This window comes from Toxorhynchites rutilus, chromosome 1 (genome assembly GCF_029784135.1).
Source record: "Toxorhynchites rutilus septentrionalis strain SRP chromosome 1, ASM2978413v1, whole genome shotgun sequence".
In the NCBI taxonomy this organism is placed as follows: Eukaryota; Metazoa; Arthropoda; class Insecta; order Diptera; family Culicidae; genus Toxorhynchites; species Toxorhynchites rutilus.
Window position 1 is genome coordinate 192,468,736 of NC_073744.1, and position 18,088 is coordinate 192,486,823.

Below are 18,088 nucleotides of genomic sequence, written 5' to 3' on the forward strand. Positions count from 1 at the left end.
TCAGTTGCAGCTCCTCCATGTTCTCAGCATCAACCAAGTGCAGCGGAAGAACGTGCTCGTTCATGAGCTTTACTGCACTTGTCAGCCTACGGGAATGCTGTAACTTCGGGATCCTGGGGCGCGACAATGGGTCTGTGTCGCGGAACTGTGAGATCGCCTCGTCGTAGTGGAAGACCAGATCGCGTAGTAGTTGTTGTGGGTCTTCCGGCTCACGGGGTTGTTGTACTGTGGCCTCCACTGGTGCTGATTCGCGTGCCCCACTCGCGAATGAATTGCTCAGCCGTACTGAACTTCGTCTCGACACATCGCTTGCTCTGCTTGTTCTGGAGCTTAGTTCTCTCTGCACCTGCTGCTTGATCTCGTCGACTTGCGTTTGGGAGAGCATATTGTTGCGTACAATCGCTCTACGCCTCGCGTTCATCGCGTTTTGGTCAAGCCTCCCGACGAACTCTGGATACGCTTCCTCGAACAATGCGAGTATTCGAGGGCGACCGCTCATGTCCGTCTCCAAAGCAGTGCAGATGTAATAGGCGCGGATCACGAATTCGTTCATTTCGTGTGTCCACATGATCCGTCGCCTAGTAGTACCCACAAGTGTGGACGACTGTCATCTGACAGTCGCAACACGCCTCGTAGGCGCAGCGTTTCGTTGGTGATGTCGATGGCTGCTGTTTCCGTGTGGCGGTAGCTCTTCGGGTTGAACCCGGCTGGTGGCCCGCTCTTGCACATCGCCCTCCAGCCGCTGGCCGCTCGCTCTTACGCCCGTTCCAGGACCAGCTCCAGTTCGGGGACCCTCCTCGGGTGATCGCATTCGTAGTATTCGTCTTGACCTTAGCTCCATTGTCTGGGTGTATCTCCTTTGCCCGGGAGACAGCGGGTTGGCAAGGCCTCCATGACCCGGGAGGCCTTCCCCGGGAGAGATATAGCGCTCTGACTCGCTCGCACCCCCTCACTTAGCCACTTTCGACACCCGTTCTCGGAGCCAAGACCAGGTGTGTGTTTCCAGTTCACGCCCGATCTAAAAATGTCGTCATATGATCTTCGTGGAGGCGTGAGATAGGAACATTTGAGACCAACAGGTAGGCTCCTACCCTAGTGTTGATCCCCATTTGAGAACCTATTTGTTTCTATTTCTATGTTTTGTTTTATTTTTCTTTATCTTTTTTTTTGCATTTTTGAAAATTTTCGATTTATTTTTTTTCTTGTATTTTTTCAATTTTCTCGATTTTTCCTGAAATTTTCTGAAGGTTTCCAAAAAAATCAAATTTTGCTGTTTTTTTTTGTTCTAGAGTTTTCTGATTTTTGATCATATTTTGGCGATACTTTTTCTTGTTTTTTTTACGACTTCAACGGATTTTCTAAATTTTTAAAACTTTTAAATTATCAGATTTTTTTTTAAATTCTGAATTTTGAATTTTTATTAGATTTTGATTAAATTTTTATGTTTTATTTTGATTCAATTTCCGATGTGTTTAGAATTTTCTGATTTCTCCTGAATATATAAGGCTTTTTATTTTTTTTATTTTTCTGAATTTTTTCTGGTTTATTCTATTTTCTGTTTTTTTCTGAGAGTTTCTGTATTTTTATATATTTTTCTGAAATTTTTCACTAAAATTTTTTTTTAATATTATACAGGGAAACTTCGATATAACGTACCCTCGTTATGTCGCCACCTCGATATAACGTACAAATTTCCAAAGTTTTTTGAATTTTTTATTCTGAAAGAACAATGAATTATCTGTATTGTGATGCTAAAACATGTTTTGTACCATTAATCAATCCCTAAATACAGCTATTTTTGTGAATCCGGATTCGAAATGAATCTAGCTTTAATCAACAGTACGAAGGGAAACATCATGAGAAAGACTGGCTTCGTCTTCTAATTGAATTTATTCATTAACTTAACTAGAACAGCAACGCAATAATGTATTATAGGCTACGTTTGTGAGATCCTTATGCTGCTTCGATATAACGTACAATTCGATACAACGTACAATTTTGAAAGTGACATGTACGTTATATCGAAGTTACCCTGTAAATGTTTAATATTTATTGTATTTACATTTTTTTTATCCTGAATTTTTCTAAATTTTTTTGTTTTTCTGAATTACTCTGATTTAGTTTTATTTTTTCTGCTCTTTTATAAATTTTAACTGAACTGTTCGGATTTTTTAAACTTTTCTGTATCTTTTTCTATTTTTTCTGTCATTTCTAATTTATCTTTAACACGTTGAGCCTCGCGTTGGTCCCTAGGGAAAGCGCAGCAAAAAAAAAAAAAAAAAACGGAGCTCAACGTGTTAATTGTTCTGTTTTTTTTCTGAATTTATCTGATTTTTTTTCTGAATTTATCAAAACTTTTTTTGCGTTCGTTCCATGTTTTTTGAATTTCATTTTTTGTGTTTCTTGATCTTGTTATATTGTCTTCGGATTTTTTTTTATTCTCTTTGAATTTGAGTTTTTTGTTCTTATTTTTCATATAAATTTTCCTGTATTTCTTCTGAATGTTTTAGTTTTTTTCCTTTTTCTTCTGAATTCTTCTGATTTTTTTTCCGTTTTTTTATTATTATTTTTTTAAATCCGTCTGAGCTTTTTAAAATATTTCCTAAATTTTTCTCATTTTCTCTGAATTTATCTAAACTTTTCTGAGTTCGTTTGATGTTTTCTGTATATTCTGAATTCCGATTTTTTAATGTTCTTTTATACATGTTGTTATATTTTTCTTTGATTTTTTTGGCATTTTCGGATTTGATGAACTTGCAAAGAAAATGGATTTTATTTTTGTAATTATTGAATTATTGATTGTATTGTTGTTTTTTATTTTTATCAAGGCTTCGGACGAGAGGGCGCTATATTTTTTTATTTTTTTCTTGAAAGCTTGGATTTTTCACATAACATATCTCGATATCAGAGATGCTATTTTTTTTCGTTTTTGAGATAGAATTTTTCAAAGTTAACCGATGGTTCGGAAAATCGTTTTTCTCCTTTTATCCAAAAATGACTTTTCGCAAAAATTCAAAACATTTGAACTACTGAACTGAATGATCGATATATTAAATTCAAGCCAATGAACTAACCTTTTATGCGAAAATATGACAAAATATGACGGAATGATTGGATTCTAGTCGCATAATTCTAGTTTAGTTACATAGGAATATTTAACGAAGACATTTTTTTTTTTAAATCGCTTATTTTTACAGGCTCAGTTACATAAGTTTAAAGGAGCCGAACTCCTTACTGTATTTGAACGAAGACTTAAAACATGTTAAATTTGCAAAATAATAACTCAAATACGAAAAATAGCACCTCTCTAATTTTCGGGTATATCGTGCAAAAAATACCAGCTTTCCAGGAAAAATATTAAAAAATTGAGCGCTCTCTACCTTGAACCGAGAAAAATATGAAAAACTAACTCAATCAATAATTACAAAAACACAAATCAAAATTATAAATTTATGAATTTTTGTAGTTACTTTGGAATATCATGATATCGAGATATGTTACGTAAAAAATCCTCAGCTTTTAAGAAAAAATATAAGGAAATATAGTGCTCTCTATTCCAAACCCATGAAAACTGTTAAAAACGACTACAATCAATAATATCCATTTCAATAATAATCCATTTCTTTTGCAAGTTCAATATTTTTCAATAAAAGGCTAGCTAATTGGCTTCAATTGGATATGTCGATCATCTAAATCGGTTCAGTGGTTCAGTGGTGTAAAAAATTGATTTTTCGGATCACTTTAAAATGGAAATGAGTACCCCAATGAAAAAATAAAAAAATGCGGGTCTAATATTTTGCGAAAAGGAACAAAACTACCACTTTTCAAGGAAATCTGAGAACCACTATATCGGTTTCACATGGAATGGCTGTATATTCAGTTCTGGAACATTTAGGCTAATTCAAAAAAAAATACAGTTTCTAGTGGAACATAGCATAACATGTAATTACATGTTTATTGTGATGTGTCATCGAGGCACCCTTGTTCCGGTCTGTTGATGAACGTAATAAAATTGGGGCAAAAAACGAACCCTTCTTTTATCCGCGTAATAATCGCAGATAATCATCACCCATTGCATGAAATCCTATCCTATAAAACAACAACACACCAGAGAGAGAATAAAAAAAAAGCCAGCGGATGGAATGAAACAGATGTCCCACGACTCGACTCTATTTGAACACCCACAATCTCGTTCAGCCAGCATTTTCACGGTTTGTTGCTTCCGCTTCGAAGCCACAGAAGTGCAATGCACATGCACTTTCGAATGACGAATGTGTGGCACGAGACTCTAGCCATTTTTATATTTGGTATGGAATCTTTTTTCGCTTGGAATTTTCCTTCTCTCCGTGGCCAGCATCCCTCCCTCAAGATCCATCCGGTTTTCGGAAGCAGGATTACGTGTAACGAAATATTATTCAATTTATGAAACAGGGATTTGCCCTTTCTCCTGCTGCTGAAAGGGTAACCAAAGGAAACGATCCTTTCAGAGTGGAATTCGAAAGTAGCTTAAACGGTTTTCCGACGGCACAATTTGCGGACTGGGTTGAGGGTGGGTAATTATGGAGCGGCTGCTATCTTGATTTTCGACAGCGTCGACCGCAAGGAACGAATGAAAAGAAAAAAATCAACACCAAAACTGGTCATACTTACGTCAAGCAGAAACATGAGGCTGGCCCGTTTGTACAGATTTGCCTCGCACATGGCCAGTATCACATGGTCCAGTGCAGTGAGACCATCTCCGCCAACGCCGCCTCCGCCGCCGCCACCACCGTCGTCACTTTGTCCACCGCTGGGATCATCCTGCTGCTGTTTTGTGCCTCCGAAGCGTTGATAGTTGACCGAAAATGAGGAAATCGTTTTCTGCAACGTTACACCGAGCGAGTAGATCCACATCTGTTGCCGTTGGCCATGTTCCGTAATCCGAGACGTGACGTGACGTGATTATGATGCAGCGAGGGAAAATTGCATTAAACGAGAAGAGAAGACACACAAAAACGGGATGATTTAATTGGTCGGGAAATAAATAATCAAATTTACTTATGATTTATTGTTCTCTCCCAACTTCAGCATTGGGGATGATGCTGCATAATCGCTCGGAATGGGACTCATATCAGTGCGAAACGGAAGCTCGGAGCAAGCTTTGCGACAATGATTTTATTGTGTTGAATGAAATCGAAAATGCAATGGAAACTGACAGCGTTTTAAAACGATCATCCTGACAGTAGTATTAAATTGAATCATAGAGTGAGACATTGTGTGCCGTTTAGTGCATCTTTAGCACCAAACCCGGGTAGCATTGATATCGTCCTGTGGGAAGGGAAGAATGTGGTGATAGCTGGAAAGTGCACCCGGGCGTTTAACGATGTTAATGCCAATCGAGTTGCACCCAGCAAACGTCCGCAATGGACGAGAGATCTATTTTATCGTTTGGTTTTCGATTCACAGCTGGAACTGATTCAAGACTGGAGTTAAATTCTATGTTTAACCCGACATTCGGGACACAAGAAAACCTTTCGAATGATGTACCAAACTGGCGAATCTTTTTTCTATTGCTTGTGTTCTCCACGTTTCGTTTCGTTTTCACATTTTCTTCAAAATCAATGACAATGCCCAACTCATCACCTAAAACACAAAACATTGAATAACCGAATACCGAACTACAGAAGAAAACGAAAGCGAAATACTTTTTTTTTTATTTTCAGAGTTCTTATTTTTCCAAATTTTAATTAAATGTTTTCATTTTTTTATTTCTACTATTTTTCGATTTTACAATTTTTCTGGTTTCGGTTTTTTGATTTTTAAATGTTCCGATTTTTATAACGTTTGAGTTTAAATTTTATTCGATTTTACAATTATTTGATTTTTTTATTATTCGATGTTTTAATTTTTTGGTTTATGATTTTTAGATTTTTGATTCACGAAAAACAGCAATAAAAATTAAATTATATTCTAATGATGAAATATTTTTCAAATTAAAAATACCACTAAATCGGAAATTTGACTAACTAAAAATATACAAATTGTAAAATAGAGAATCAAAAATACAAAACAATCATAAAATAAAAAATAATCGAATCGATAAATAAAAAAAAACGCAGAAAAATAAATTCGAAAAAACCAAAAGTTTAAGAATTTAAAGCAAATTGAATGTAGAAATGAAGAAATTTAAAATTTCGACAAAAAACAAATACGTTAAAAGAAAAATTAAATCTAAAACGCAAAAAACAGCATTAAAAATATCAAAGAATCGGAGAATGCATGAAAAAATCAATAATGAAAAATATATGAAACTCCAAAAATTTTAAATCAAAAAATTTTGCAATTAAAAAACTAAAAAATCGAATCCGAATTGTAAAAAAAAAAATTTAAATGAAACCAAAAAACCCAAAATTTTACAAATGGTGAAAAACCCGGAATTAAAATGTATCAAAGAATTGGAGAATGCATAAAAAAAACAATACTAGAAATAAAAAAAAATTAAAATAAAAAAAAAAATGGAAAATCGAATCCAAACTGAAAATCAAAAAACCCTAAATTCAAAAACCTTGAACCTTGAAAACTTGAAATAAAAAAAATTAAAATAGAAAAAATTGGAAAAACGAATCCAAACTGAAAATCAAAAAACCTTAAATTCAAAAACTAAGAATCCAAAATTTAACAAATGGTAAAATAATATATCAGAAAAAAAAGATATCATAAAATAAAATAAAAAAAAATAAAATGAAAGGACAACTTACCGAATCCGGAGGCTACGAGGTCTATGACGGCGAGTTTATAAGAGACATGGTTCGTGGCGAATCCTATAAATATCTTGGATTCCGACAGCTCACCGGGATTCGCCACTCCGACATCAAGACGGAGCTGCGAGACAAGTTCTTGAGTCGAGTGAACTGTGTCCTGAGGACTTTCCTCAACGCGGGGAACAAGGTACGCGCGATCAACACATTCGCGGTTCCCCTGCTGACCTTCAGTTTTGGTGTAGTCAAATGGAGCAAAACTAACCTAGAGGACCTTGAGAGGAGGATGAGGAAAGCATTCAAAGAGGCCGGAATGCACCATCCTCAATCGGCACTGGAGAGAGTTTCACTACCACGCAAAGAAGGGGGACTTGGAATCGTCGACATTTCTGCACTGTGTGTTGCCCAGGTACGACAACTGCGCGAGTACTTCGCAGAACGCGCCAACCAAAATGCGCTATACCGGGCTGTCTGCGCCGCCGACAGAGGATACAGCGCTCTGCACTTGGCGCAAGCGGAGTACCTACTCAACTGCAATCTGCAGACAGTGGAGGAGAAGATTGCAGCTTGGAAGCAGAAGGCAGTGCATGGTGCCCACCCCCATCAACTGGACCGGCCACACGTCGACAAGGCCGCATCTAATCTGTGGCTAACGCGTGGTGAACTCTCTTCAGTAGTAGAAGCCGACATGATAGCCATCCAGGACAGGATAATGCCGACGAGAAACTGCAGGCGGTACGTCTGGCATCAAGACGTTGATGACATTTGCCGGATGTGCCATCAACCAGGTGAAAACATAGAGCACATTATGGGAGGCTGTCCCGTTTTGGCCAACGCAGCCTACACCGAGCGCCACAACAACGTGGCCCGTATTGTTCATCGACAACTGGCGCTCCAATGTGTTCTACTGGAAGACAACGTACCAAACTACCGGTACCTGCCTGCACCTGTCCTGGAAAATGACCGTTTCAAGCTGTACTGGGATCGCACTGTTCTGACCGACCTCTCGATCCACCACAACCGGCCAGATATAATGGTTTACGACAAGAGCGACCGCAAAGTCACCATCATCGATGTCGCTATTCCACTGAACCAGAATCTGGAGGAGACCCACGGTCGCAAAATCTGCAAGTACCGACCATTGGCCGTGGAGCTCAAGGAACTGTGGGGGCTAAGGGAGGTCCCAAGAATTGTTCCAGTCGTTCTCTCTGGAACTGGAATTATCCCGAAGACACTTCTGGAAGCGCTAAAGGTGTTGAACATCGAGAAGGAATTGGCCGGCATCCAAAAGTCGGTCATCCTTAGCACCTGCGCGATTGTCCGACAATTCCTCGGTCAGGACTAAAACAGCACGAGCATGCAGATACGTGCATTCCGCAGAGCCTAGTCCCCCTTTGGCATTCAGAAGCCCGGGGGCAGGTGAAAATTCTGGCTAGGTTCGCCTAGTTAAGAAGTGAGATAAGTCTGCCAAAAAAAAAAAATAAGGTTCTCAAATGGGGATCAACACTAGGGTAGGAGCCTACCTGTTGGTCTCAAATGTTCCTATCTCACGCCTCCACGAAGATCATATGACGACATTTTTAGATCGGGCGTGAACTGGAAACACACACCTGGTCTTGGCTCCGAGAACGGGTGTCGAAAGTGGCTAAGTGAGGGGGTGCGAGCGAGTCAGAGCGCTATATCTCTCCCGGGGAAGGCCTCCCGGGTCATGGAGGCCTTGCCAACCCGCTGTCTCCCGGGCAAAGGAGATACACCCAATAAAATGGAGCTACGATCACGAAGAATACTCAGAATGCGATCGCCCGAGGAGGGTCCCCGAACTGGAGCTGGTCCTGGAACGGGCGTAAGAGCGAGCGGCCAGCGGCTGGAGGGCGATGTGCAAGAGCGGGCCACCAGCCGGGTTCAACCCGAAGAGCTACCGCCACACGGAAACAGCAGCCATCGACATCACCAACGAAACGCTGCGCCTACGAGGCGTGTTGCGACTGTCAGACGACAGTCGTCCACACTTGTGGGTACTACTAGGCGACGGATCATGTGGACACACGAAATGAACGAATTCGTGATCCGCGCCTATTACATCTGCACTGCTTTGGAGACGGACATGAGCGGTCGCCCTCGAATACTCGCAATGTTCGAGGAAGCGTATCCAGAGTTCGTCGGGAGGCTTGACCAAAACGCGATGAACGCGAGGCGTAGAGCGATTGTACGCAACAATATGCTCTCCCAAACGCAAGTCGACGAGATCAAGCAGCAGGTGCAGAGAGAACTAAGCTCCAGAACAAGCAGAGCAAGCGATGTGTCGAGACGAAGTTCAGTACGGCTGAGCAATTCATTCGCGAGTGGGGCACGCGAATCAGCACCAGTGGAGGCCACAGTACAACAACCCCCTGAGCCGGAAGACCCACAGCCAGATCAACAACTACTACGCGATCTGGTCTTCCACTACGACGAGGCGATCTCACAGTTCCGCGACACGGACCCATTGTCGCGCCCCAGGATCCCGAAGTTGCAGCATTCCCGCAGGCTGACAAGTGCAGTAAAGCTCATGAACGAGCACGTTCTTCCGCTGCACTTGGTTGATGCTGAGAACATGGAGGAGCTGCAACTGGAAGTTTACTGTGCTGCTGTGGCGACCGCCAAAAGTTTAGGATACCGTATTAGGCCAAGAGGCGGACTGCTCCAACATCTCCGTGAAAGGCGTGAGCCTCCATGGCGAAGGAGATTGGAGCAACGGATCCTAAACAAGCGCGCCGCAATTGGAAGACTGATGGCGTACAAAAGAGGCAGCAGATCGGCGAAATTATGTCGCCAAGTTGCTGTGATCGTGCGGCCTACTGAACTTCGCCAGCTGGGAGCTCACCAGCTGACGGAAAAACTCGACACACTGGTACAGCAATTGAGCGTCCTTACAAAAACGGCTGAAACGTTACTCTGACTCTGCAAAGCGCCAGGAACAAAATCGGATGTTCAGAGATAACGAGAAAGCGTTCTACGACCACATTAGCGACGAGAAGCCCGACTACCGCGAAGGTTTGCCAGATATTAGCGATGTGACGAACTTCTGGGCTGGTATTTGGGAGACCCCAGTAGAACATCGCGACGGGCAAATGTGGTTAAGACGGGAGGAGGAGAGTTGTGGTGAAATTGGAGAGATGCCAGCTATCATCGTCGGAGAGAACGATGTCCGCGAAGCCTCGCGGTACCTGAGGAACTGGGCAGCACCGGGCCCCGATGGTGTCCAGAACTTTTGGCACAAGAAGCTGACCGTCGCACATCCAAAGATAGCTGAGTGCTTCAACAAGGTGCTACGTGACCCACACAACCTTCCTGAATTCGCCACCCGTGGCGTCACCTTCCTCCTCCCGAAAGACAGCAACACATTGAACCCATCAAAGTACAGACCGATAACGTGCCTATCGAGTCTGTACAAAATACTGAGCAGCATAATTACCGCCAAAGTTTCTGCTCACTGCGAACAGCATCACATCATCGCAGAAGAGCAGAAAGGATGCAGGAAAAATACGCATGGCTGCAAAGACCAGGCCATCATCGACGCAACCATAGTCGGCCAGGCGGTATATAACCAGCGGAACCTAAGTATGGCCTACATCGATTACAGGAAGGCTTATGACTCCATACCTCACTCGTTTCTCGTCTGGGTATTGGAGCTCTACAAAATTGATCCCGTCGTCGTTAGGTTCCTGCAGCATGCGATGAGGCAGTGGAGTACGTCTCTGCACCTCAGTGATGGGGAAAATGTGTTGCAGTCTAGAACGCTGCAGATAAAGAGGGGGATATTCCAAGGCGACTCTTTCAGCCCGCTTTGGTTTTGTCTGGCACTGAACCCCCTCAGTAGGACGCTCAATAAAAACGGTCATGGCTATAAAATAAGGTATGGCGACGGCGCCCACGAAGAAGTGACCCATACCTTCTACATGGATGATCTCAAGGTCTACGCAGATTCACGTCAGCGTCTAGGTGTAGCTATCCGGGTTGTCGAAGACATAAGCAGGGACATCTGCATGGAGTTCGGCCTTGACAAGTGCCGCTGTGTCCATATGCTGAAAGGGCAGCTTACCGAATCCGGAGGTTACGAGGTCTATGACGGCGAGTTCATAAGAGACATGGTTCGTGGCGAATCCTATAAATATCTTGGATTCCGACAGCTCACCGGGATTCGCCACTCCGACATCAAGACGGAGCTGCGAGACAAGTTCTTGAGTCGAGTGAACTGTGTCCTGAGGACTTTCCTCAACGCGGGGAACAAGGTACGCGCGATCAACACATTCGCGGTTCCCCTGCTGACCTTCAGTTTTGGTGTAGTCAAATGGAGCAAAACTGACCTAGAGGACCTTGAGAGGAGGATGAGGAAAGCATTTAAAGAGGCCGGAATTCACCATCCTCAATCGGCACTGGAGAGAGTTTCACTGCCACGCAAAGAAGGGGGACTTGGAATAGTCGACATTTCTGCACTGTGTGTTGCCCAGGTACGACAACTGCGCGAGTACTTCGCAGAACGCGCCAACCAAAACGCGCTATACCGGGCTGTCTGCGCCGCTGACAGAGGATACAGCGCTCTGCACTTGGCGCAAGCGGAGTACCAACTCAACTGCAATCTGCAGACAGTGGAGGAGAAGATTGCAGCTTGGAAGCAGAAAGCAGTGCATGGTGCCCACCCCCATCAACTGGATCGGCCACACGTCGACAAGGCCGCATCTAATCTGTGGCTAACGCGTGGTGAACTCTCTTCAGTAGTAGAAGCCGACATGATAGCCATCCAGGACAGGATAATGCCGACGAGAAACTGCAGGCGGTACGTCTGGCATCAAGACGTTGATGACATTTGCCGGATGTGCCATCAACCAGGTGAAAACATAGAGCACATTATGGGAGGCTGTCCCGTTTTGGCCAACGCAGCCTACACCGAGCGCCACAACAACGTGGCCCGTATTGTTCATCGACAACTGGCGCTCCAATGTGCTCTACTGGAAGACAACGTACCAAACTACCGGTACCTGCCTGCACCTGTCCTGGAAAATGACCGTTTCAAGCTGTACTGGGATCGCACTGTTCTGACCGACCTCTCGATCCACCACAACCGCCCAGATATAATGGTTTACGACAAGAGCGACCGCAAAGTCACCATCATCGATGTCGCTATTCCACTGAATCAGAATCTGAAGGAGACCCACGGTCGCAAAATCTGCAAGTACCGACCATTGGCCGTGGAGCTCAAGGAACTGTGGGGGCTAAGGGAGGTCCCAAGAATTGTTCCAGTCGTTCTCTCTGGAACTGGAATTATCCTGAAGACACTTCTGGAAGCGCTAAAGGTGTTGAACATGGAGAAGGAATTGGCCGGCATCCAAAAGTCGGTCATCCTTAGCACCTGCGCGATTGTCCGACAATTTCTCGGCCAGGACTGAAACAGCACGAGCATGCAGATACGTGCATTCCGCAGAGCCTAGTCCCCCTTTGGCATTCAGAAGCCCGGGGGCAGGTGAAAATTCTGGCTAGGTTCGCCTAGTTAAGAAGTGAGATAAGTCTGCCAAAATAAAAAAATAAAAAAAATACAAATCGGAAAATAAAAAAAAAAACGCAGAAAAATAAATTGAAAAAACCAAAAATTTAAGAATTTGGAAAAAAGATTGAATGTAGAAATGAAGAAATCTGGAAAATTTAAAAAATATCTGAAACTCTAAAAATTTGAAATCAAAAAACTTTTCAAACATTGAAATTAAAAAAAAAGAAAAATAGAATCCAAATTGAATATTAAAAAAAAAACATTAAATTCAAAAACCGAAAAATCCAAAATTTCACAAACTGTATAAAACCCAGTATTAAAATATATCAAAGAATCGGAGAATGCATAAAATATTAAAAAACAAATATAAGCAAATATATTTTTTTTTATTTCAAGTTTTAGAAACTTGAAATAAAAAAAAATTAAAATTAAAAAATTGGAAAATTGAATCCAAATCGAAAATCAAAAAACCTTAAATTTAAAAACAAAAGAATCCAAAATTTAAGAAATAGAAAAAAAAACCAGAAAAAATCGATATCATAAAATAAAATAAATAAAATTAAAAAAAACGAATCGGAAAATAAACTTATAAAAATAAATTCGAAAAAACGAAAAAAATTAAAGAATTTTTAAAAAATTGAATGTAGAAATGAAGAAATCTAAAATTTCGACAAAAAACAAATCCGTAAAAAGAAAAAAAAACGAAAAAAACAGCATTAAAAATATCAAAGAATCGGAGAATGCATAAAAAAAATCAAAAATAAAAAAAATTTGAAATTCTAAAAATTTTTCAAACATTGAAATTAAAAAACTTTTCAATAATTTAAGTTAAAAAATTGAAATTCGAATTCAAATGTAAAATTAAAAAAAACTTTAAATTCAAAAACCAAAAAAATCTTAAATTTCACAAACGTTAAAAAACCCGCAATAAAATATATCAAAGAATCCGGGAATGCATTAAAAATTAAAAAAAGTTGGAAAATCGAATCCAGATCAAAAACCAAAAAACCTTAATTAAAAACCAAAGAATCCAAAATTTAACAAATGGTAAAAAAATATACCAGAAAAAAATCGATATCATAAAATACATAATATATAAAAAACATCAAACAATCAAGAAATGTAAAAATAAAAGAGAAATTTATAAAAAAAAAGACAGAAGAAATCGAAAATTAGAAATCTGAAAATAACTAATACATCTCAAAAACAAAAGTTCTAAAAATTTGAAAGTAGAAGACCAAATAACCAAAAAAATAAAGAATCTAGAAAATATGCGATAAAATAGAGATCATGATCAAAAATACATAAATTACAGACCAAAACGAACCTCTACAATAATCCTAGCAAGATATGAATTCTGAATAAACAAGCAGAAGTAGACCAAAAAAAATAACGGAGGGTCGGAGGGTCGCTATTTGGGATGTGAGGGTTTTTGAGAAATGATTCTATGACGGTATGACACCTCTCCCTCCTCTGGAATGGAGAGGGGGTCCCATAAAAAATGCTACACATATTTCAACCAAAAATATTCCAACCAAACATGGCAATTGAAAATTTTCGGAAAACTCTGAAGGAAAAAAGGGAAAATTCGGAAAGTTAAATTTCCATATGTTCTACGCACGATGAAACGCACTCCTATATCTTCTTCTATCTATACCAATAAAAAAGTATCACCGAATGTGTTGATAGGAGCAGAACTCGAGGAAGGAATTGTCCGATTTAGGACTGTCTTTATTCTATCATATTTTTTGTATCAAACATTTATTCCATGTAACGGAGAAACATGTTATTTGCGAGTGGTTGAACAATCTTGAACGAGAATTGTGTCTGAAAATAATCTGATATTATAATGATGAGTTTTGTTGGAAATACTAGGAATTTTATAGTAAAAGGTAAATACAATGGGGTCGTTTAGAAAATCAATCAATGAACAGCTCTGCGATTGGACCCATGAACTTGCTCATAATAAGAAAACGTGAATGTTTGAAGGTATTGATAACAAAAAACAAATTTTGGCCGGGACGAAGTTTGCCGGGTCAGCTAGTTTTGAATAAAAACATTCCATAGAATCAGATACCTGAGCTAATTTTATTTGCAGAGTCAAATACGGATAAACTATCAAAAAAAGAAACTGAGAGATTTTTAAAATCAGTGTCTCTGCTCGCTATAAAAACATTTTTTTTTGTTAAATTTGTTAATACCAAGTCCTAATTCACATCGCGGGAGGAAAATAGCAAAGAATCAATAATAAACTGGTACGAATACTATTTCTTGGAGGACTTAGCGACAAGAGTAGAAGGGAAAAATTGCGACCAAAGCAGAATTGGTGTTTCGAATCACACAATCAGAAAAAATGCAGTATAAATTCTGGCAAACGAGAAAATACGGAAGCTAACAGATAAACGAATTAAAGACGTCCGAGCGAAAACAATCATAGAGATCGTTTGTATATAAGAATCAATAAGTAATTAATTTGTTAATTAAAAACAATAAAAAAAATTTGAGGATTTAAATGGGAGACATGAACAGTAAAATTTGAATTGATCGGAAATAATATTGAGAAAAAAAAAATCAAATCAAAAATTACAAAAGAACTATGATATGTTCGAGACGAAGAAAAATCAAAACAAACAAATTATAAGAATAAATAATAGAAAATAAAACGGAAAACAAAATAAACATTAAATCAAGATCCAGGAAAATGTTGAAATAACAAATAGAAACAAAAAATAGTAAGCGCACAAAATGAAACAGATAAATTATTAAAAGTAATATTTTAAAATATTATAACATTGATATAAAACCACAAACATAATTCAAATCATGAAAAAAGTATCGGATGTTAATTAAAAAAGCAAGTTCTGAGGAAGTAAGTACTGTGATGGAATCAGAATCACAATATCAGAATTGTACAAGTCACATGATCTGAAAAACAGACAGAACAAGTTATAGAATCAGTTTTTTTTTTCAAAGTAGGAGAATGAAAGTTGTAACAAAAGTAGAGAGTTTGAGTTCGAGTATTGCTGGATCAGACAAACAAACATAAACATAAACTGAGGTAGCTGCAAATCTTAAATACACCAAGAAAGAAGCAAATCTAAGCAAACGTCAAAACAGGACAGTGGCGAAATAGTTTTTGAAAATGAATAGAAAGCGGAATAAGAAACCAATATCAAAGTAAAATGTGATTGAAAGTCAAAAGCAAAAATTAAATTAGGACTTTTGAATAGTTGCAATGAATCGAGAAAATAAAATTTGTCGGATGTTGAAAACGAATTAAGCGAAAAGAAAATAATAACATAGCAAAAACAGCACTAAAATTTAGTAGACGACAAATATAGAACAAGTATTAATCAATTGGGATTAAAGACTCATTCTAAAGCGTAATTAGAAATGTAAATGTAAATTGAAAATGTAAAAAGTAATGAAAAGTTTTATTTAACACAATATTCCGAGCGTGAAAAGATTAAGTAAAATAAATCAATAGACAGAGAAAGTGATTCACAGACGAACATGAAACAAGCCGAATCGTAGAATTTAACTAAAAAGGCGAAATTATTATAATACTAGAATCAAAGGCAAACATAAACGAATCATCACGAAAAAAAACAGTGAGCATTATGTGATTCTTTTTTCAAAATCCGAGATAAACAAACGAATATAATTTTGAAACAGAGCGATTCAAAGAACAAAATGTAAAAACCCAATAATTAAAAAAACAACAGTAAACAGAATATTAATTCATCCACTGATGCATAATAAGTGTGTGATATATAGATATTTTGATATTTTGATATTCTACTATTTTAATATTGTTTGCTTGTAATATTTGATATTTCGATTTTTGTTTTTTAGGAAAGATTTTTCAATTTTTCAATTTTGAGATTTATAGATTTTGCAATTTTTTATTCATTTTTCAATTTTGAGATTTATAGATTTTGCAATTTTTTATTCATTTTTCAATTTTGAGATTTATAGATTTTGCAATTTTTTATTCATTTTCCAATTTTTTTATCATATGAGTTCATTTTAGTCAAATTGAAATTTAACGATTTAATTTTTTTTTATTTCTACGATTTTTATTTTTTGATTTCACATTGTTTTTTGATTTTTCAATTTTGTGATTTTTTTTTATTTTACAAGTTTTCGGTTTTTGTGTTCTTCAATTTTTTTGATTTTTTTAATTTTTTTATTTTTCGAGTTTTAATTTTTTGGATCTTTAATTTTTCTTTTATTTTACGATTGTTGTTTTGTTTTTGAGTTTTAATTTTTTGGTGTTTTGATTTTTGATTTTTTTTGCGATTTTGAGCAGCAACAAAAATTAAAATATATTCTATTTATAGAATAAGTCTAGAATTATTATGCATCGCTAAAACGGAATTTTACCGAAACAAAAAAAAAACAAAACAAATTGAAAAATAGAGAACAAATATGAAAAATCGAGAAAAAACGAAAAATTGAAGGAAACATAAAATTGTTGAATATAGAAATGTAGAAAACTAAAATTTCTAAAATACAAACATTCGTTAATGGGAGAATTGAAAAATCTGAGACCCAAAACAACCCAGAATTGAAAATATCGAAGAATCTGAGAATGCATGAAAAATTTAATAGAAAAATATGGAAACCCAAAATTTGAAATAAAAAATTCTGAAAACTTAAAAATGAAAATATTGGAAAATCGAATCGAAATTTCAAAAATGGTAAGTAACAGATTGAATAAATATCAGAAAAAAACGAAATCATACATAAAAAAAATTAAAAATTCCGAAATTATAAAAAGCTGACAAATTGAAACATCGAACAATCGATAAATGGTAAAATAAAAGAGTGAAAAAATCAGATAAAAAAATAAAAAAATTAGAAAACTTACAAATCTTAAAAGCAAATGTTCTAAAAAAAATAAATTAAAGAATAAAAAAAAAAAGAAAAAGAAAAAAAAATCCAGTCATTTTTCAAGTCTCATGACATAAAAATCCAGAAATTCGAAGCATTTCAAATTTTTAAAACCAGAAAATCAGAGAATCAAAAAGGAGATAAAACGACTAAAAATTCAAAATATAAAAAGCTGACAAATTAAAACATCGAACAATCAAGAAATGTTGAAATAAAAGAGTGCAAAAATTAAAATTTAAAAATCTAAAACAAGAATTGTTTTTTTTTCTAAACTCATAACATTAAAATCCAGAAATTCGAAAAATTTAAAATCAAAAAATGAAAAAATAGAAACATTCAAAAATCCAAACATTTATTCATTTTATAAATCTCATAACATAAAAATCCAGAAATTCGAAGCATTTCAATTTTTTTAAATCGAAAAATCAGAGAATCAAATTGAAAATAAAACGACTAAAAATACAACAATAAAAAACTTAAATCAAAAACAAACTTCCTAATCAAAGCCAAAAACCAAAAAACAAAACTACACTGAAAAAAATTTAAAAAAAAGTCAAAAAATTAAGAACTATTAAATTGAAACAAAAACTAGAAAGTTAAATAGCTGTACAGGTCGGACTCGATTATATACAGACTCGATTATATGTGATTCGATTATATACAATGTTGGACTCGATTCTATACAGTTTGGAGAATTGTTTTTTACATTTCAAATATGACTTATTTCAAGAAAAAATGTAAACTGAACGTTAAGGTGGGATTTAAGTGACTTTTATACAGTGGGTTAAAAATCGTGATTTTCGAAGATTCTGCGTGAATTTTCACCAGGAATTGTTTATGTCGAGATTGCAGTGAAATTAAGAAAGATAGCAGTTGGGTGTCGAAGAACAAATTGTAGAGTGGTTTGAGAATTCAAATTTGATTGTTTTTT

General features: G+C 37.3%; 1 protein-coding gene across 3 annotated transcripts in view; it reads right to left on the minus strand.

Moving 5' to 3' along the window:
* The window catches only part of LOC129762698 (uncharacterized), a 363,476-nt gene that overhangs the window by 102,423 nt on the left and 242,965 nt on the right, over nucleotides 1-18,088 (minus strand). For all 3 annotated transcript variants that reach the window (XM_055761201.1, XM_055761200.1, XM_055761199.1), the window contains one exon: nucleotides 4,651-4,893. In XM_055761201.1, the coding sequence (XP_055617176.1) occupies nucleotides 4,651-4,893 (243 nt within the window). The remainder of the gene's footprint in view (nucleotides 1-4,650; nucleotides 4,894-18,088) is intronic.